General features: G+C 46.1%; 2 protein-coding genes and 1 long non-coding RNA gene across 4 annotated transcripts in view; 1 reads left to right on the forward strand and 2 right to left on the reverse strand.

Annotated features, from left to right (window-relative positions):
- ZNF783 (zinc finger protein 783) overlaps positions 1-1,404 on the reverse strand; it is a 21,475-nt gene extending 20,071 nt beyond the window's left edge. The window contains exon 1 of the mRNA XM_040471666.1: positions 272-1,404. Coding sequence (XP_040327600.1) covers positions 272-277 — 6 coding nt within the window. The 5' untranslated portion in view covers positions 278-1,404. The remainder of the gene's footprint in view (positions 1-271) is intronic.
- The window catches only part of LOC121028144 (uncharacterized), a 17,158-nt gene extending 6,160 nt beyond the window's left edge, over positions 1-10,998 (forward strand). The window contains exons 2-3 of the long non-coding RNA XR_005789095.1: positions 3,259-3,304; positions 10,917-10,998. This is a non-coding gene — a long non-coding RNA (uncharacterized LOC121028144). The remainder of the gene's footprint in view (positions 1-3,258; positions 3,305-10,916) is intronic.
- ZNF212 (zinc finger protein 212) lies at positions 4,787-21,039 on the reverse strand. 2 transcript variants are annotated; one of them, XM_040471668.1, is made up of 5 exons: positions 20,859-21,039; positions 9,823-10,212; positions 9,564-9,690; positions 7,627-7,716; positions 4,787-6,863 (listed from the first exon to the last, which is right to left on the reverse strand). In XM_040471668.1, exons 1-5 carry the CDS (start codon positions 20,880-20,882, stop codon positions 6,007-6,009), a joined length of 1,488 nt encoding a protein of 495 aa, XP_040327602.1. In that variant the 5' UTR covers positions 20,883-21,039; the 3' UTR covers positions 4,787-6,006. The 2 variants fall into 2 exon arrangements, with proteins under 2 accessions (XP_040327602.1, XP_040327601.1); XM_040471667.1 differs by lacking the exon at positions 20,859-21,039 and adding an exon at positions 20,449-20,849.
- Between the last annotated feature and the right edge of the window lie 552 nt (positions 21,040-21,591).

The raw sequence follows: 21,591 nt of genomic DNA on the forward strand, positions 1-21,591 counted from the left end.
TGTATGTATGTATGTATGTATGTATGTATGTATGTATGTATGTATGTATGTATTTACTTACTTACTTACTTACTTACTTACTTATTTATTTAGAGAAAGGAAGAGAGAGAATCCCAAGCAGGCTCCGTGCTGTCAGCATAGAGCCCAATGTGGGGCTCAAACCCGTGAACCAGGAGATCATGGCCTGAGCTAAAATCAAGAGTCTGACTCTTGATTAACCAACTGAGCCCCAGGAACCCCCTTGTGCAGCTCTAATAGAAGTTACAATTACCTGCATCCTTAATTATTAATGTTTCTGGTGAGTTTGCTCTTTTTTGGATCATATCTCCTGGGCGTGAATACCTCTCGGTGAGCTGACAACACCGGATTTCCAAAATGGCGGCACAGACCCTGGAGGAACAGGGGTGACTTTGCCAAGGTGTAGGTCACTCTGAAACAGTGTATCCTCAGGCCTCTCCTGCAGAAGGTGGTATCGTCAGAGGTTGAGGCCCACCACACCACCACCTAGGGTCACTCAGCTTGGGGTCAAGATACTCAAGTACGAGTGCCCTATCGGCACATTATGAGCCAAGGGATAGGCACAGCTCAGAAAAAGAATTCCTGTGCCCCCCTCCACACACACCCTATTTCCAAGCTTGTAACTTGGATTAGGAAATGGGCCCATGCAGAATTATAAAGCATTAGGAAGGGAAGCATTAGCAGAGGGAGACCAGAAGTATAACCACACCCCCCCCCCCTTCTCCCGGGAGCCTAGTGTAGACAATACTGAGCTCCCTATCCCGGGAATACCCATTATACAGAATCGTTCAACAACCGTGGTGAGCATGTAAGTGCAAAGCCCTGGTACTCAGAGCTATAGAGTCTGGTCCCTGTCTTCAAAACGCATCACATCCTGTTGGCTCTACCTTAGCGATCTCGTCCAATATCCTTGTCCGTCACTCTCTTCCCATCGCAGCTGTACCGTCAGGTCTTCATTGGCTCTTGTTGGCCTCAGGAACCTTCTAACATATCCCCTTACCCCAACCAAAAAAAGAAAGAATACAAAAAAACCCACCCCACCCCACATGATGTAACTCTCATTACATTAATATTCCCAAATCACAGCTAGAATCAGTTCACCATTTTGCTCAAACTCTGAGCTCTCCATTACTAACTCAATAAAATCCAAACTCCTGAGGCTGACTGCAACCTATCTTTCCAACCACATCCCCAACTATTCCTCTTCTCACATCCCACCCTCCAGCCAAATCTTATGAATTGGTGTTTCTTTGTACATGCCCTATAATGTCTCTTTTGCTTATGTTGCTTCACCGAGAATGTCCTTCTTCCCATCCTTTTTTTTTTTTAAGTTTACTTACTTATTTTGATGGAGCGAGCGGGGAAGGGCACAGAGAGAGAGAGAGAGAGAGAGAGAGAGAGAGAGAGAATTCCAAGCAGGCTCCACACTGTCAGCGCGGAGCCGGACACAAGGCTTGAACTCATGAACTGTGAGAGATCATGACCTGAGCTGAAACCAAGAGTTGGATGCTCAACCAACTAAGCCACCCAGGCACCCCATCCTTCTTCCCATCCTTAAAGGTCCAGTCCAAAAGTCCTGTCTTATGGCGCCTGGGTGGCTCAGTCAGCTAAGTGTCTGACTTTGGCTCAGGTCATGATCTTGTGGTTCGTGAGTTCGAGTCCCACGCTGGGTTCTGTGCTGATAGTGTGGAGCCTGGAGCCTCCTTCAGATTGTCTCCCTTCCCCGCTTGCACTCTTGTCTCTCTCTCTCAAAAATAAACACACATTAAAAAAAAATTCACCTCTCATAAAGCCTTCCCCAACCCCCACAACTAAATGTAATTGTTCTCTGAATTCTTTTTTAAGTAGGCTTCGCACCCAGTGCAGGGCCCAATTCGGGACCTGAACTCACAACCCGGAGATCAAACCCTGAGCCAAGACCAAGAATTGGATGCTTAACCGACTTAAGAATTCTCTGAATTCTAACAGACCTTCAGCCTCACTTGGGACATAGAATTTTACCTTGTATTAGATTTCCTTAACAGCCTGTAAACCCCAAGAGCAAGATCTCTGTCTGATTTAACTGTCCACATCCTCTGCAGACCTTGCACCCGGAGGCTTACTCAGATACTTGTGAGCGGACACACTCTCAGGTGGAATGGAATCTTGCACCAGTCTGGGAAAGGGTTATGCAAACACGCAGCACAAGGAGGAGACAGATTTTGATAGAATATAAACTCGACTAGGGCAAAGATCTGTTTTGTACACTTAAATATCCCAAGTATTTAAAAGTGCCTCGGGGCGCCTGGGTGGCTCAGTGGGTTGAGCGTCTGACTTCCAGCTGTTCGTCGGGCTCTGTGCTGACAGCTCGGAGCCTGGAGCCTGCTTCAGATTCTCTGCCTCCCTCTCTCTGCCCCTTGTCCGCTCACATCATCTCTCTCTCTGTCTCAAAGATAAACATCAAAAAAAAATAATAAATTTAAAAAAATAAAAAAAAATAAAAGTGCCTAGATGACAGGTGCGATATAGATTTGTTGAATAAAAGAAACACACGAGGGAAGCGTTCACACAAGGAGGCTTATAAACTGAGCAGCGAGGGACGCCTGGGTGGCTCAGTCGGTTGAGCGTCCGACTTCGGCTCAGGTCATGTTCTCCCGGTTCGTGGTTCCAGCCCCACGTCGGGCTCTGTGCTGACAGCTCGGGGCCTGGAGCCTGCTTTTGATTCTGTGTCTCCCTCTCCCTGGCCCTCCCCTGCTCGCGCTGTCTCACTCTTTCTCAAAAATAAACATTAAAAAAAAAAAAAATTTAAACTGAGCAGCGAAAAATAAATAGTATTTGGTTCACAAAGAAGGGAATTCCTGGAAAATGGAAGGCACAGCTTATTCACTAAGTGGCAGGCAGCCCAATGTGGCAGCAGCAAGGATACTTTAGAGAGTGAAAGGGGAAGAAACTCGGAGCAGGTTAGGTTTTAGGCGGTCAAAGTGTAAGTTCTATACTAAAAGCCGGCTCTTTGTCTTGGAGGAAAGCCCTTCTCCAATTCGTGTGCCAGGACAATGACTCTGGTAGCATAAAGGATGTGGTGAAGGGCAGGAGAGCAGTTAGGCTACCGGACAGTTTAGGTGGGCAACAATCAGGACCCTAATCTGCAGGAAAGGAAGGAGAGAAGACAGGACAGATGAGAGTCACTAATGTTCGGCATTTAATTCTTCCTTATTGTCGATTTAAAATTTTCTAACTTGATCATCCTTGTCCTTCCGACAGCTCCATTTCCCGTTTCCCTCCCGGCACCTAGCAGAGCCGGCAAAAGGTTGGTATTTTGTATCACACTCAAGAAGGCACCGCAGACACAGACGCAGACACAGACCCGGAGATCTTGTTCAAACCTGCAGACTCGGCTTCGGTGGGTCTGAGTCTGCATTTCTACAAAGCTCCCCGGCCATGCCGATGCCGCTGGTGCAGAACCCACGCTTTGGGTAACAAAGACTCAGAACCCAGCCTGGACCCGAGGTGCCTGGTTACGGTCAACCAGAAGCACCCATGGTCAAGTGTATGGGCTCTGAGGCAAGATGGCCTGGGTTGCCAGCAACCTCCGCCGGTCACTTCATCTCGCAGAATGCGAGATGTGAAACGGGGTATAATCGTACCCCCCAAGAGGCTGGTGTGAGGGCTGAGTTCACTTTTAAAAGAGTGCCTCACACGTGAGGGCTCAGCAATTATCAGCCATTATTACAGTAGTCCAAAGGCCTGATAAATTGTTCTCCTGCCTCAGGGAACACTTAAACACTGCCAGAGAACCAGAATCCTATCCTGTCCTTTGTTTTTCTCCCCACAATGCCAAAGACTGGTCACATTAAGACACTCAACTGGCAGGTAAGGATATTCAAGGATGGGATTTAGGGGAATCCAGGATGCAAAAAAGCTTGGGGGCAGGAGCCTATAGAAGGAACCTGGAGTAAGTAGCTCCAGAGGTTTTCCTACATATAATGAAGCCCGACACCTCAGCTGAACACGGCGCCTGCGTTCCCTTCATGTTCAATTTCTACACCAAGCCAGTCCCATACCTTACAGCGACCTGCGTTTATTTTTATCTATTTATTTATTCCTTTTTATCCCCACGTCCCTCTCACCGCTCCCATAGGCAACTGTAATGCCTTTTAAGGTGTCACTTTTGGTTTCCAGGTGTTCTTACAAAATGTTTCGTGTACGTGCATTTCATATAAATGGTATTGTCATAGATCTCGTCCAGTTCCTTACATTTTCCCACTCGGCACTGCATGTTTAAGATCAACCACCAATGTGGCCACATGCATATCCAAGCCGACATTCCTGCTACCCAGTACCCCCTGAGATCACACCCTACCTGCCCTCTCTTCCTTCCATCTCCCAACAACCAACACCCAGACTGTGTGCGGCCCTCGATCACAAACAAGGTCCCACGAATATCCTCGTACATGCCCTCTTCTCGTCTGTCCTAAACTGAAGTAAAAATGCAGGTCAGGCTGTGACTTTATGCCTCTGTCACTGCTCCAGGTCAGCCACCTCTTCCATATTGTTTGTTTGTCTGGAGAGAGGGAGAGAGGGGGAGAGAGACAGAGACAGAGACAGAGACACAAAGAGAGCAGGGGAAGGGCAGAGAGAAGAGAGAGGGAGACAGAACCTCAAGCGAGGCTTGAACTCACGATCCATGAGACCACGACCCGAGATGAAGAGTCGGACGCTTGGCTGAGCCACCCAGGCGCCCCTCCATCTCGGTATTCTTGACAAAGGGAGAAAAATATCCAACGTGAGCTTTTTTTTTTTTTTTTTTTTTGCTAGTAGCAAGTTTTATTCTAGGCAACTGCAAATCATCAAAGGGGACACTCACATAGGACCCAGAAGCCCACTCCCATCTCCCCAGACAACAGTGAGGCAAGCATTCAACACTCCTGAGAAATAAGCATTTCTGCGCTTTTTCTCCACCGTCTCTGGAACAGTCAATCCCAGAACTAATTTGGAACATGTGTAATCTGCACAATCTCAACAACTGGTGTAGTAAGAACAAACTCCAACACCCACCGGAACGAGTCAGACAACCATAAGGAACGAAGTAGTCTTCTACCCTGGGCGGCTGCAGAACCCAGCGAGGACCAGGTGGGAAGAGGAAGAGTACGGTGAGAGACCGGGATTCCCGAGCAGTGAGCTCTTGGCTCCACGAGGGACTCTGTTCTCAGCAGGGGCTTTGGGGGTCTACTCCTACCGCTCTCCTCCTCTGGCTCCTCTGGCTTCAGGTAGCCCCTTGTGAGACTGCCAAGGACCCCCACGACAGGGAGCCCAGCACTCTGCCCCTGATCTCTGGCCTAACTAAGTGTGGGTGGGCTAGAAGAGCCCCATAAACAAATCCCTCCTAGAGGGTAGGCCCAGTCCCCATGTTAGGAACAACCTCTACAATGCGGGAAATTTAGAAAACAAGGTCAGACTGTATTTTTTTTTAAATCAACTAAAATCTAATTCCAAAAAAGTTTCTTCAGAACAGGGTAAGCAGTCATTTAAATTATGCCCTCTACTTGTTATTAACAAAGAGACTACAAAAGAAGAGGAAAGAGAGGGTTATATGCTTCCCAGAACACTTTCGCCCACCTGCTCGCTCCACTGATCTGACCCGACCCAACCTCCCGGGAAGACCTGAGATGCTGGGACAGGCCCTAGAAGCAGCCACCGGTCCCTGCAGGGTCAGAGGGCCAACCCCAGCCCACGAGTATCAGCCCGGATGAGAAAACCGGAGATGTGAAGGTGCCCGAGACAGCAAGCTCCACAGCAGGGTAGAGACAGCAGGGAGAGGCGCGGCCCCCGACTCCTCCTCCTCCACAGTTTTCAGCACAGTGTCTGGGCTCGGCCTGGTGCTTGGCCAAGGGAAGGCAAATCAACGCGACTCCCCTCAGGAAGAAGTCAGTCCCTGACTCTGCACAGTGTCTCTTCAGGGGGACCGATGCCAGCCCCTTCGCCCCCCAGACAGACGAGGGGCCGGCACCCTTAAAGCAGGCCATTGGGCCTTCCCGGCTGCAGGGTCAGCCCGCCCCGCTCCCGCTGGTGGATCTTCTGGTGCTGCAGAAGGTGCTGCTTCTGGACAAAGCTCTTCTCACACTCTGAGCAGCTGTAGGGCCGCTCGCCCGTGTGGATGCGCTGGTGCCGCACCAGATCAGATGGGTGGCTGAAGCTCTTGCCACAGTAACCACAGAGGAGGGAACTCCGGCTTTTCCTCCAAGGGATGTGGCCGGGCAGGGCAACCAGGCTGTTGGGCGAGAACCTCTCCTGGACAGAGTGGCCAGCACTGGGCCCGTCCTGCAGGTGGCAGCGCTGGTGGATTACCAGGCTCACCCTGCAGCTGAAGCTCCGCATGCACACGTCACACTGGTGCAGCTTTGCCCTCTTGGACTGGGGCTTAAGTCGTGGCCTGGGTCTAAGGCTCTCCTCTGGCTCCGAGGCCATGCCCGACTCCGAGTGGGTGTGCAGATGCGCGGCTAGCTGCTGCTTATAGCGGAAGCTGACCTCGCACTCGGAGCATTCATAAGGGCCAGAAGCATCCCTTTTCAGCTTTACGCCCTGGCCACACTGCTGTTCCAGCTGTACCTGCCTACTAGGCTCCTGCTTCGGGGGGCAGCCCAGAGTGCCGCCACTGCCAGAGTCTCTACCGCCCTCGATGGGATCCTCCAGATTAGTGTCTCCAGGGCCTGGATCCAAGAAGACAGAACTACCCTGACCACCCCAGAGTTCAGTATGTTCTGGGCTCAGGAAAGCGTGCTCTTCTGCAATGCCTGAGAATTCTCCAGGAAGATCCGCAGAGCCTTCCTGAGTATACTGTATCTCCTGCTTGATCATAACCCCTTCTGCTGCCAAGAGAAAGAAGATCAACAAAAAAGGTCACATTCTAGCATGTTCGGTTTCTTCAGAACTAAACAAACATCCGTGAATTTCAAAAGGGCTCAAATCAAAGCATCCCAGGATCAAGGGAATTAGGATAATTTGGAGGAGAAGGAGACTGGGTTCTAAGACCTGAAAAACTAAACCTATATTCATGAAGAAAAATCTGAATACTATTTTTCTAGAACAATGTTATAAATGATAGTTCTCTAAGGTTGTCCACAAATTTGTATTCAATTTCTATGAAAAATGGCAAAATACACTATAAAAACTGTACTAATTCAAGAGTGTTAAAATAATGTGAATGATTAAAAATACAACCCTTAAACCTAAAGCTTCAATATTCACGTATCCAGCCCCAATCTTCCTGCACATTCCCCCCAAATTACCTGGCTTATAAATGCTCTGCCTGCCTCTCACCCAGATCTGACCAACTCCTAAGATCTGACCAACCCTATCTTCAATCCTCAGTGGGTTTTAACTAGAACTATTACGTACACTACTCTTACAGTAGAGCAGGCATGAGGTAGGATATGGTCATGAAACTCAAGACCTTCACAGCGGTAAGGAGGTAAGACTCCTTAGCAGGTGAACTAATGAAAATCATCAAGGATTCTAAAAGAAGTAATACCAGATGAGGTTGCCGACAATGTTTGGCAGTTTAGCAGTAGGAAAGCTCATTACAGGCTGCAGGGAGTAGGGAGAGGGATGGAATATTCTGGTTCCACTCACCTGGGTGGACATCACCAGGGCCTTCCTCCTCCAAGTCACCCAGCATCCCTGTACCCAACTCCGCTTCTTCTTCTGGAGGGCCAAGAACCTCTGGGTTGGAATAGGCACAGTGTGAGCCCAGGAGAGAGTAAAAGCTCACTGGGCACTGGTCAGTTGCCAACGAACAAGGTGACCACTGCCAGAGGGTTGATATTAAAAGCTGAAAAGAGGGGCGCCTGGGTGGCGCAGTCGGTCGAGCGGCCGACTTCGGCCAGGTCGCGATCTCGCGGTCCGGGAGTTCGAGCCCCGCGTCGGGCTCTGGGCGGACGGCTCGGAGCCCGGAGCCTGGTTCCGATTCTGTGTCTCCCTCTCTCTCTCTGCCCCTCCCCCGTTCATGCTCTGTCTCTCTCTGTCCCAAAAATAAACAAAAACGTTGAAAAAAAAAAATTTAAAACCTGAAAAGAGTAAAGGGCTACCGTTCTTGCCACTTTCCCCTGGCAGTTTGGGACAACTGGAAAATTAGAGACGATTAGAAAGATCTACTCAGTTTGCTGCTGCCTTCCACGCTCCTTCATGCGTTACCATGGCTCAAGGATTCAGCCTCTGGAGCCCGCTCCCCTTCCCCCAGCACCACCCTGCCCTCACTTGTACAGGGTTTCAAGTGCTGCCTCCTTTCAGGGTATCTAATTTCAACCATGCTGACATACTGCAAGGTAAGGCAGGCACCGTTATCCCCAGCTAGGACAGCCGAGGAACCTGCCACTAGAACACATAACAGCCGAGGTCAAGCAGTCCCTTCTCTGGCCCATTTGCTACTTCCCTCTCTGCTCCAGTCATGCTGGCTTTTTTTTTTAATGTTTATGTTTGAGAGAGAGAGAGAGAGTGCAAGTGGGGGAGGGACAGAGAGGGAGAAAGACAGGATCTGAAGCGGGCCCTGGGAGGAAAGCAGAGAGTCCGATGCGAGGCTAAAACTCACGAACCATGAGATCATGACTCGAGCCGAAGCTGGATACTTACAGACTAAGCCACCAAGGCGCCCCACCCACTGGTCTTTCTGACATTCCTCCATGGAACTCAGCTGTTTTTTTTTTTAATGTTTATTTATTTTTGAGAGAGAGAGAGAGAGAGAGAGAGAGAGAGAGAGAGAGAGAGAGAAACAGCCCTAGTGGGGGAGGGGCAGAGAAAGAGGGAGACACTCCTACAACATTCTTGTCTTTTTTTTTTTTCAAATGTTTATTTTTGAGAGAGAGAGCTGGGGGTGGGGGCGGGTAGAGCAGAGAGAGGGAGGAAGACAGAGGATCCAAAGGGGGCTCTGGGCTGACAGCAGAGAGCCGGATGTGGGGTTCCAACTCCCCAGCTGTGAGATCATGACCTGAGGCGAAGTTGGAGGCTTAACAGACTGAGCCACCCAGGGGCCCCCATGGACTTCAGTTTTAAAAGATTTTGTTTACCAAAATCTACTTACTAAGTAAAAGCTTGTCTTTTATATATAAAGATATACATCTATTAAGCAGCACTTGTAATTAACACAAAATAGACATTGAGCTCACAGTGATTGGATGTAAGTCCAGCCAAATGCCAAGAAAACGTTTTGGTTAGCCTGTGCTGCCTGCCTCATCTTAGGTAACAAAGGATTTCTTGTCAAACAGTTTAAGTTTTAAAAACAGCATGAGGAGCCCTGGCCACACTACACTATAATGCATATGACATCTTATCTACTAGTAAATATTGTCAGGAACGGACTATGTGACCGCAGAGAAGAAATACACAATATGCAACACCAACCTTTCTAAAAGTCTTCGAGAACTGAGGACCTGGAGATTCCCATTTCTCGACCTGGCCCAGATCGACAGAGGAGCCAAAGCCGACTAGAATCACAGGTGTGGTCTGAGTCACAAGCTACTTGGCCAGGGATGTAAGATGCTGAAAGAGAATTCCAGGGAGAAACTGCTACTTACTCAGAGAGACCAGGGCCTCGTAGTTGCTCTTCATCACATTTCTGTAAAGCTCCTTCTGCCAGTCCTCCAGATTCTCCCACTCCTGCTCCGAAAAGCACCCTCCATCGTTTTCAAGTGACCTGGGCACCTGAAATCACAAACACTGCGCAGTGAGCGCCTCCAGCCACGGCTACGAAGGAAAAGCCAGCAAGTCAGAATCTTAAAGAATAAAAGGCAGGACTCCCCATCTAGCCTAATTCTTAATCCCCAAGGGGACTACCTTGGGGGCCTCCCCCTTGCTGTCCGGAGGCAGCCTCAGCACCCAGAAGTTCCTGTTTCTCAGCAGGTTCTCCATGTTCTCCAGCCGCCTCTGCAGCAGCCCGTACTCCTGCAGCAGGGTCCCCAGCACGGCCCACTTGCCCTCCAGCTGGTTCCCGAACTCCACGGCTGTCTTCTCACAGTCCGCCAGCTTCTTCTCGGCGGTGCCCGTCCGCCCCTCCAGGCTCTGGATCCGGGCGGCCTGGGCATCCACCTTCTTCTCCACGGCCTGAAGGGCGGCCACCACGGTCCACAGTGAGATCTCTGTGGTTTGCAAATAGGAGCTTTTCTCTGTCTCTTGTGGGGGCAACATGGAAGGAGTCAAAGGTGTGGAGCGGCGTTTCCTCCTGTGCTGAAGAATCAGACACAGGGTCAGTGTCGTTTCCAAACATCACGTAAAGGAAACAATGGGTCCAGTGGGTCCAAGAGTGTTTAGAGCTACCTAGTTTCTACTTTTGTTTTTTTAAAGCATGCTCTTTTACATTCTGATACTGCAAATGATACATGTACGTTGTAATGAGGAAATACTGAAAAGTAGAAGGAAAAAAATTATGTAAAACGCCACCATCCAGAAGTAAGCTGTTAGAATTTTGGTGTATTTCTGTAAGGTTTTTTTTTTAATGTTTGTTTATTTGAGAGCGAGAGAGAGAGAGCGCGCAAGCATGAGCAGGGGAGGGTAGAGAGGAAGACGCAGAATCCGAAGCAGGGGGGTGAGATCATGACCTGAGCCAAAGTCAGATGCTCAACCGACTGAGCCACCCAGGCACCCCTGTAAGGTTTTTGTTAATCTTTTAACTTATCTATTTTTCCACAAAGTTGAAATTATATTGTACATAATATTTTGTTACCTGTTTTTCATTCTTAGCATATTCTCTAAGACCAACAAAGACACAAATCCCCAGTAGGACCTACAGGACTCAACTCCTTTATCTTTGTGCCCAAGCGGTTAGCACAGTAACACCTCCTAAATCCTTCATATATGTTCACTGACATGACGTGATGAAGTCTACTGACATTTGCCTTACGCTTCTCGTTTTTATGATCTGTCCCCGACAGCAGGAAAATCACTACAGCTGAAGCTCGACATGACTGAAACCAACATCTGGGAAGTCTTCCCACCACTCCCTCTTAACCCCCCCCCCCCCCCCGTTGGACCACTGCAAGTTGATCTCAGTCCGAAACCCCCAGAGGCTCATGTTCTTTTATATGGCATACACTTTGTTCAAGGCTGCTTCTCCATCCACTGAGACCAAGACATTGAGAGGAAGTATCTTTGGAAGAACAGCTGGGGCCAGGACTTAGGGTCTGGAGAAACAGGGGCCAAAATGCAACCGACGGGCCCCAAACTCAAAACATACGCTTGGCCGTGACCTACTCCAGTTACTCAACTCAGTTCATTATGGAACATGTGGGTTAAAAGCTGAACTATCGCCCCTAAAAAAGATTTAAATGAAAGTTTAACCTAAAAGATCGATACAAATGAAACAAAACAAAATCCTAGGCTTTTGGACAGACTCATTTCATCGCATGTTCTGCTTTTCACTTTCACTCGCTCCTCTCCAGCTTCGTGGAGCCCCCTCTTGCCTTTCTGCCGCCAGCTTTCTGCAGCTTGCTGAGCACTTCAGGCAGACGGGCAGGTGGGTCAGGATCTGAGCAAAGGAGTAATTCCTCTCCTCTTGTACATAACAAAAGGCTGAAAAGAGTGGTTAAATCAAGCTGCTACTTCTGTTTGGAACAATCTATTGAGATGGAAACAATTCAAATGTCTACGGACCAGGTGAATCAATAAACAAACTGGGGTCCATTCTTATGTTACGGGTTGAATTTTGTTTCCCCAAACAGATATGTTGAAGTCCCAACCACCCGTATCTCAGAATGTGATCTTATCTGTGTAACTATTTTTTTTTTTTAAGATTTTATTATTTTAAGTAATCTCTATACCTAACATGGGGCTCAAACTCAAGAGTCTCATGCTCCATCAACCGAGTCATCCAGGTGCCCCGGAATGTGATCTTATCTTGAGATAAGAATATTTACAGAGATAATCAAGTTACATGAGGTCATTAGGTGGGCTCTAATCAAATATGATTTGGCGTCCTTATGAAAGGGGAAAGTTGGGCAGAGACAGACGTGCACTTAGGGGAGACGATGTGAAGACACACACAGGGAGAAGACAACCACGAGACGGTGGAGGCAGAGGTCAGAGTTCTATTGCCACAAGCCAAGAAAATGCCTGGGGCACCAGAAGCAATGAGAGAAGCCTGGAATATCCGATTCTCCAATTCGGTGGACACCCTGATTTCAGACTTCCAGCCCCCAGAACCGTGAAGACGATACACCTCTGGTGTTTAAGCCCCCCAGCTTGCAGTACTGTGTTACAGCAGCCCTAGGGAACTAATATACATACGATAGAATACCAATACATTATTACTATATTAATAATTAACGTATTAATCATACATTAGCAATAAAAAGGAACAAACTATTGACATATGTAACAACATGGATGGATCTCAAAATCATTATGGTAAGTGAAAAAGGCCAGACACAAAATGCCACCCACTCTATTCCATTTACATGACATTCAGGAAGGGCAAAATGACAGAGACAGAAAACAGATGAGTGGTAGCCAGGGGCGGGGGTGGGGGGTAAGGGGGTTGGAGGGGAGAAGGAGAGTGAATGCAAAGGAACACTTTCTGGGATGATGGAAATATTCTATATTTTGGTAACATGATGATAGCTACACATTTGTCAAAACTCACTGAACTGTATGCCTGAAGAGCGAATTTTACCAGATGTAAATTGTATCTCAGTAAGCACGACTTAGAAAGCCAAGAGAGAAGAAAATGTTAGCTGCCATGAAAGACGCCATAAACAAAGTCTAAAAAAACAGACAGGGAGAGAATATACGTAAACAGGGTATGAACTGGAAGGAAAAGATAACAACCCCAAAATAAAACTGCAAAGTAAGCAATTGTGAGCGCAGAAATGCAAGCGGTCAAGAAGCAGTCAGGAGTGCAAATATAACCAAGTAAAACTGCTTTGCACCCACCAGGCTGACAACCTTGAAAAAGAGGGATAAGGAGCTACATTCAGAGCTGACTAGGATATAAAACTGGCACTTTCATAACACTCCCAGAAAGAATGAAAACTACTACAAACTTCAGGGAAGAATATCTCATAAAAGTCATTAAAAACCCTCTGACCTAGCAATCCCATTTACCAGAATCCATCTTACAAAAATAAATGGCATTATTTACTGACATCCACACAGAGATTACTGGTAACATCCTTTGGAATAGTCAAAGCCTGGAAATAATCCAGATGTCTGTTCATGGTTAAATAAATTATGGCACAACCAAATAGGACCTTTAAAAATAATGAGTTAGGGGCGCCTGGGTGGCTCAGTCGGTTGAGCTTCCGACTTCGGCTCAGGTCATAATCTCGCGGTTGACGGGTTCAAGCCCCAAGTCAGGCTCTGTTGGACAGCTCGGAGCCTGAAGCCTGCTTCAGATTCTGTCTCCCTCTCTCTCTGCCCCTCCCCTACTCATGCTCTGTACCAAAAATAAACATTGAAAAAGAATTTTTTTAAATAATGAGTTAGATCTATGTGTATGGTTCAGTAGAGTTTTCACCATACACTGCTGGTTAAAAATCCAACTTTTAGGGAAAGAGACTTATTTTAATGTTTATTTTTAAAAGAGAGTGCAAGCAGGGGAGGGGCAGAGAGAGGAGGGACAGAGGATCTGAAGTGGGCTCTGTGCTGAGAGCTGAGAGTTCAATGCAGGGCTCAAACCCAGGAACCACAAGATCATGACCTGAACCTGAGTCAGAAGCTCAACCCACTGAGCCACACAGGCTCCCCAGGAAATATATTTATTATGATCCCACTTTCCTAAAGAAGAGAAGATATACAAGTATATGTTTGTTTCAGCACACAGGGAGGTCTGAAAGATACTCAATAAACTGTTAACACCACTTACCTTCAAGGAGATGAGGGAGGGATTTTAACCTTTCCTTGTCAACTATCGTTTGACTTCGACAATAAACATGTATTTTTTTGTCATTTATTTTTTACAGAACTTCCATATTTAAGAGTATTCCTGATGGCAGTGAAAAATACAGTAAGTACACTTATTGGGGCACCTGGGTGGCTGTCAGTTAGGCATCTGACTTCGGCTCAGGTCATGGTCTTGTGGTTCATGAGTTCCAGCCCCATGTCAGGCTGTGCTGACAGCTCAGACCCTAGAACCACTTCGGATTCTGTGTCTCCCTCTCTGTCCGTCTCTTCCCCCTCTCACACTCTCTCTCTCTCTCTCAAAAATATGCATTAAAAACCAACCAACCAGCCAACCAACCAACCAACACTAATATGTTGCCCATACTTCTGGATATTCCAGGGCAGTCCTGCTCAAGTGTTCTATTATACTGAGATCAAGTCTCATACAATGGGACTGCAGCTATGGTCTGAAACCCGTCACCATTAAGCATAAGACACAGTCCTTGCTAAGGAACCTGCAATCTGCTTGACTGAAGTACAAAATAATGAAATAACATCCTAAAGTGGTATTTGTTAAGGTGGACTAAATAGTATTTAAGGTCACTTCCAACTCTGAGATACCATGATTTTTAAATACTGAATAGTTTAAATAAACTACTTAATGCATAAGATCGTATACATCTTATGTAGTGGTAACAAATCACGTAACTACCACTCAGTTACAGATATATAGCCTCTGAAGTCCTCGGTATGACTCTCTGAAGTACTATCCTGAATTTGATTTTTCACTATTTTCTGTTTCATGTTTTCACCAAATGTTTGTTTCCAAAACAATGTATGCTCTTTAGTTTTACATATTTTAGGACTTTACACAAATAGAATCCTTATTTCACAACTCCTAAGAATATCCTGTTGTTGCAGATGGCTGTAATTAATTCATTTTCACTTCTAAATAACAATGTGCCGATACCACGATTTACTCTTCCGTCCCATTACTGACGTGTCCTCCACCTCTGTCATCACAAACAGTGCTGCAATGAACCAGACTGTGCATGGCTCCTGACAGACACAGCCCAGTTTCCTGAGGGTATAGTCCTAGAAAGGGAATTGTCGGCTAATAGGGTAAACATCTCGAACTTCAGTAAATATGCCAAATGTTTTCTAAAGTGGTTGTATCGATTGCACTCCTATCAATAGTATGTGCATATTCTAGATGTTCCCCAATTATGTGTTCCTGTCACACTAGTATTTTGTCCTAATAGGTCTGAATTGACATGTCCTCATGGTTTCCATCTCCATTTTCCTTGATTACTAACGGTAAGCATATTTTAAATGTTTATTGGCCATTCAAGTTTCTTCAGTGAACTACTTGCTCAGTCTTTTATCCATTTATCTTTTGGGTTATCTGACTTCCTTACCATCTCAGAATTTCTCTGAAAATTCTGGAAACTAATCTTTATCCAGGCTATATGTGTTGCAAATATTGTCTCCTTATTTGTGCATTTAAAAAGTTTCCTTTACTGGGGCGCCTGGGTGGCTCAGTCGGTTAAGCGTCCAACTTTGGCTCAGGTCGTGATCTCACGGTTCACGAGTTTGAGCCCCACATCGGGCTCACTGCTGTCGGCACAGAGCCTGCTTCGAATCCTCTGTCCTCATCTCTCTGCCCCTCTCTTGCTTGCGCTCTCTCAAAAATAGTATTTAAAAAAAAATACTGTATTGCAAAAAACAATGCTAACCATCACCTGAACTTTTACCAAGTCATAATTACCAGTCACAGAACTTCACAACAAACATAATAATAATGAAAAACTTCAAAATATTGTGAGAATTACCAAATTGTGACCCAGAGACACGAAGTCAGGAAATGGTATTGGAAAAATGGCACTGAGAGACTTGACATAGGGTTGCCACAAACCTTCAATTTGTAAAAAAACAAAGTATCTGCAAAGTGCAACAAAGCCAAGCTCAATTAATTGAGGTATGCCTGTATGTTGATATTATATATTGACAGATATATGGCTAAAAAAATCTCTATCTGTGCTGTCCGACAGCCACTAGAAGCACATAGCTATCTAAATCTAAATTAACAGAAACTCAATTAAAAATTCAGTTCCTCAGCCATACTAGTTACATTTCAAGTGCTTAATAGCCATATATATGTGTATGACTATATGAACAGTGACTATATTTAACAGTGCAAAACAGAGTATTTCCATAATCTCAGAAAGTTCTATTGGATGTGCCACACCTTACTAATTTTTTCTCTGCTTGATAAAAATTAAAGTTTTGTTAGTCTTCTACTATGCTAGTGAATTTTCCTTATAGTTCTGTCAGCTTTTGTTTGATATATTTTGAGATTATGTAATTAGATACAAAATATTAGAAATGTCATATCAAGCTGGTAAATTGAGTCTTAACCATTATAAAAGTAGTAGTACCCCTCTAGCTCTAGGAATGTTAACATAGTTGAGCTAATTTTCTTTTGATTAATATTAGCCTGGTATGTTTTCAATTTTTTTTTTTTTAATGTTTATTTACTCTTGAGAGAGAGAGAGAGAAAGAGCATGAGTGAGGTAGGGACAGAGTGAGAGGGAGACACAGAATCTGAAGCAGGCTCCAGGCTCTGAGCTGAAGATCCGTGAGATCACGACCTGAGCCAAAGTCAGATGCTTAACTGACTAAGCCACCCAGGCGTCCCTCAAATTCTTTTATGTTCAACCATTCCTGTAATTTTATCTTTTAGTCGTATCTCTTATAAACTAGATAGTTGGATTTTTTTTTCTCATCTTGACAAATATTGTCTTTTAACTAGAACATTTTGTCCACTTACATTTACTGTAACTGTTGATCTATTTTTATTGATTTTTACCTTCTACTGTTTCTCTTCTCTTTTCATTGTCTTTGTTTTCTTGTAGATGATTTTTTTTCCTTATTCTATTATTCTCCCTTCTAACTTGCAGGTTTTACAGGCAAGTTCTAGTCTTTTAGCAAATATCTTAGATATTACAGTAAGCATACTTATAAAGGCTTTTGAATAACTGAATTCTGATCTCTTTCTAAATTTACATCAATGCTTCCATGTATTTTAATTTGCCTTTGTTTTTAACCTCACAAAAGATTGTTTTATTTAGTCAATATTTGTTCAGATTTACCCATTTACATGGATCATCATACTTTCTTACATTTTCAGACTTTCCATTTGGGAAGATTTTCCTTTTACCTTTACCCTTTCCTTTTACCTTTACCCTTTATAATTTCCTTTACTGAGAATGTATTGGTAGTAACATGGCAGTTTTGTCTGAAAATACTTTTTTAATTTTAAGAGAGAAAGAGAGAGAGAGAGAGATGGCACACAAGTAGGGAAGGGGGGGCAGAGAGAGAGAGAGAGAGAGAGAGAGAGAGAGAGAGAGAGAATATTCCAAGCAGGCTTCATGCTCAGTGTGAAGTCCAATGCATGGCTCAATCCCACCTTGAGATCATGACCTGAGGCAAAATCAAGAGTTGGACGTTCAACTGACTGAGCCACCCAGGCTCCCCCATCTGAAAATATTTTTTTTACCCTTGTCTTTAAAAGATCTTTTAGGGGCGCCTGGGTGGCGCAGTCGGTTAAGCGTCCGACTTCAGCCAGGTCACGATCTCGCGGTCCGTGAGTTCGAGCCCCGCGTCAGGCTCTGGGCTGATGGCTCAGAGCCTGGAGCCTGTTTCAGATTCTGTGTCTCCCTCTCTCTCTGCCTCTCCCCCGTTCATGCTCTGTCTCTCTCTGTCCCAAAAATAAATAAACGTTGAAAAAAAAAATTAAAAGATCTTTTACTGAGTATAAAAATCTGGGATCACAGCTATTCTCTTCCAGTTTACTTACTAACATCATTCTAGTTTGTCTGGCTTCCATTGTTGCTGTTGAGAAGCTGGACCACATTAATCTAGTGACACTTCATTTGAAGGTAATCTCTTTTCTCCAGCTGCTTTTAAGAATTCTGTCTAGGGGCGCCTGGGTGGCTCAGTCGGTTGAGCGGCTGACTTCGGCTCAGGTCATGATCTCGTGGTCCATGAGTTTGAGCCCCGTGTCGGGCTCTGTGCTGACAGCTCAGAGCCTGGAGCCTGTTTCAGATTCTGTGTCTCCCTCTCTCTGACCCTCCCCTGTTCATGCTCTGTCTCTCCCTGTCTCAAAAATAAGTAAAAGCGTTAAAAAAAATTAAAAAAAAAAAAGAATTCTGTCTAAAAAAAAAAAAGAATTCTGTCTAGTATTCTCTATTTTCACTATTATATGTCTAGGTAGAGATTTTTTTCCATTTATCCGGATTGGGATCCCCTGGGTTTCTAATGTATTAATGTTTGCATCGGTCCTAAATAGCCTCAGTCATTAGCTATTTATCAAATATAGCCTTCAGTGCAAAGTGCTAAGTGTGCATGCACCTTCCTTCTGGAATTTCAGTGTTTTTCTTTCTTTCTTTTTTTTTTTAACGTACTTTGAGAGAGAAAGCGCAAAAGATATAAAAGATGTGCAAGAGAGTGGAGGAGGGGCAGAGAGAGGGGAGGGACATAGAATCCTAAGCTGGCTCTGAGCTGATGGCAGAGAGCCTGATGTGGGGCTAGAACTCACAAACCCTGAGATCATGACCTGAAGTCAGACGCTTAACTGACTAAGCCATCCAGGCACCCCTTAATATGTTTTTCTTATGTAATTTCAATATCCAGAATCTTTGAAGGTCTATTTTGTCCATTATTTTTACTGCCTTTTCCTTGTAGTTTTCATTGCTTGTTTGGTAATGGTTTTTTGTTTTTTTTTTTTAACTCAATTTTCCTGTAATTTTATATAGGGGAATTATTTGAAGTCTGAGTCAAATGCAGATTCCTCCAGAGAAGATCTGTGTTTATTTCTGATACACAGCAGTACTTTAAACTACATTCTTGGGAGGTGGGGTGGGTTGGAATGCCTGGTTGGCTCAGTCAGTAGAGCATGCAACTCCTGATCTCAGGGTAGTTGAGTTCAAGCCCCACACTGGGCATGGAGTCTACTTAAAATAATAACTAAGTAAATATAAACTACATTCTTGGCTTGAGGTTTCTTAGACCATCCAGGTAGCATGAATTCAGGCAATAAACCCATATCAGTCACCATAAATTCTCAAGGGACATCTTGCATCTATCTCCCAGCACCAAGGTTTCACACAATTTTCTGTGTAATACTGGGAGTTAAGAGCTTACGTTCAGTTCATGCTGAATGCTGCCCTTTGAAGTCTCCACTTTAAGGATTTGGGGCAGGAAGCTTCTTAGACACACACACACACCCGCCCCTTAAGTTTTGTCTCCTGGTTTTCAGGTCCTTTGGGACCATAAACACCAAAGATGAATGTTTAGCAAATGCCCTCCAAGTTGGCCTCAGAACTCATCTTTGGGCTCCAAGTATTCTTTATTAACTTACATTTCAGATATATTTAAGTGGTGTCCTCCCCACTACACCACCCCCCCCCCATTGTTTCTAGCTGTCTTCATCAGGGTGCCTACTTGGTCAGTGTCAAAGGAAAGGTACGGAATCCTCATCTGAAGCGGTAATATCTGAGAACAGAAATAAGCTGCGAAACGATTTAAATACATTCTACAATGACAGATCTTTAAGTCATTTAAACGGCGGTATGGGATTTTGGTGGATCTTTTAAGGCTCTTTTTACAAGGTCTGTTGGTGACACGCACGGAACGGTGCCCTGACACTGACGAGTCAGAAAGAAGTACTCTGGAGGTTAGTAACTTGTCGCCCTGCCCCACTTTAGTACCAATTTGGTCTTGAGGAAAAGCCAAGTCTTTGACTACAACAGCTGAGATGAAAAGGGCCAGAGGAGGCAAATATTATAAACATTTATGTCTCTGCAATTCAACTGTAACTTCCTGAAAGCAAACACTGCCTTCTCCGAGTCTTCCAGTCCTTTCCCTCTTCCAATCCTTTCCCTCCTAGTTCTTACCCACCTTCTACAAGAATCAAAAAGGAGCAAGTTTAACCTGCTCATGGTAAACTTTTCACCACAGGCTCTCCTTAGCTCCCAATTCTCACAAAGATCTCACATCATTCCAAAAGTGTTTCTAAACCCAGAAATGCTTCGTCAAAAACTAAGTTAATTCCCTCTGTCCTTTCCAGAGCAAACCTCCTTGTGTTACCAAATTAACCGCTAGTAAGAAAATGTCAGAGCTAGAAGGATCCTCTGAGATCATCTAGTAAACCAGTCCTAAACTCTCCATCTCTAGCCAAAGAAAGGGAGGCCCAGGGTGTAAACACAGTTGCCTAAAACCAGTCAAATGGGTATTTGAGAGCTGAGTTCCCCAGTTTCCTGACTCCGTAACCGGGATTTTCTTCACCCCCAAGCTCCGTGTCTTGACATCCCCTGAATGGGGACGAATGGGGGCGAATGGGGGCGAATGGGGACCGGGGAAAGGGAGAGAGATCCGAGAGCTTCACAGGCAAAAGCAGCAACTACACTGTGGGGTAATACCTGTCCCCAAAGGGAGGAAGCCCGGCCTGATTTCACCCTGTGGCTGCGACCCAAGTACAGAAGTCTGCAGCAGGAGAGAGTGACAGAAAGAACGAGCAAAACACACCAAGCTGAGAACATGCGGGGAGGCCGTTGAGTCCTGGGGTCCCGGGGCACCGCGCGCGCTCGCTGGCTGAGATGGCGACCCGGGGTTTCCAAAGCGCGCCACCTCTCCAGCCTGGAAGCGCATGACGAAAAAGTGTGGGGACGGTCGCAAATCCAAGAACACGAAACAAGCCTCGGAGAAGTTTCTCGGCGACGGTGCGTGGCGCTGGGGCTCCGGCCCGACGCGGAAGGAGCCGGAGAGGGGGAGGGCAGAGCCCGGGGGTCGCGGGAGGAGGTCGGCGTTCGCCAGCAGCAGCCCGGGAGCCCCCCGGACCCCCAGCCCCACCGGAGTCCGGACCTCGAAGCCCCGCCCCGGCCAGGAGCTCCGCCATCCCGAACGCGCCCGCCAGTCGGTGCCAGGAGGACCCTTACCCGAGTAGGCTCCGACTCCGCCATGGCTGCCAGTCGCCCCTCAACACCCGGGCCCCGCCTGATAACCCTCGGGCTGCGTGCCGGTCCCCTGGGCGCTCCCTGCCCCTCCTCGAAGCCGCCACCAGTGCCGTGTTGATACAAGGTGCATTGTGGGAGTTCGGCCCTCCGGCGCCAAGAGCTGCTCCCGCCGCTCGTCCTCACCGCGCGGGGTTTCTAGGGCGCCTCCGTGCGGCCGGAGGGTGAACAGCAGCTCGGCCCTTGGGCCCAGACTGTGCGACCTTAGAAGGGCTCTGTCCCTCCAAGTCAAGGGTAGGTTCAGAATTTAAGGCGAACGCGGGCCTCTTCTACGTGCCGAGCGCTGGGCCAGGTGCTTTGAGGGATATAAAAATGTATACAAGTCAGACTTTGCTCTGAGGGAAGAGTATGTCATTTCGTCGGGTAAAAGAGATACGGTCCCAAATGGCAAGTGGTTTTATTCCATTAGTTCATCTGTCATTTGATTTTCTAGAAACTAGAAATACACTTTCCACATCAACAGTGTGGGGTCAAGGTGCCCAGGCCAACTCACTGTATCCTATTAACTCTGGTAATCACATGCCATGGAAAATCCAAGATGGCCCTGATTTCAAGTATTTAATCCAGTCCACATGTTACTGTTAGTTGAGGTCTTTGGAATTTTGATTTGGAAAGCACGGCTGCATTTCCATTTGATCACCCAATACAAAACACTAGT

Source organism: Herpailurus yagouaroundi, unplaced genomic scaffold (genome assembly GCF_014898765.1).
Source record: "Herpailurus yagouaroundi ecotype Mexico unplaced genomic scaffold, PumYag 100, whole genome shotgun sequence".
NCBI classification, from domain to species: Eukaryota; Metazoa; Chordata; class Mammalia; order Carnivora; family Felidae; genus Herpailurus; species Herpailurus yagouaroundi.

What these genes read in the sequence shown, in the direction of transcription:
- ZNF212 (XM_040471667.1), bottom strand. Translation starts at nt 20,571, where the DNA reads ATGCGCTTCCAGGCTGGAGAGGTGGCGCGCTTTGGAAACCCCGGGTCG. An exon ending in GCAAGGGGGAGGCCCCCAAG is followed by an intron (nt 9,691 to 9,822) that starts GTAGTCCCCTTG and finishes TTGTGATTTCAG; the next exon opens with GTGCCCAGGTCACTTGAAAA. An exon ending in CCCTGGTGATGTCCACCCAG is followed by an intron (nt 6,864 to 7,626) that starts GTGAGTGGAACC and finishes TTCTCTTGGCAG; the next exon opens with CAGAAGGGGTTATGATCAAG.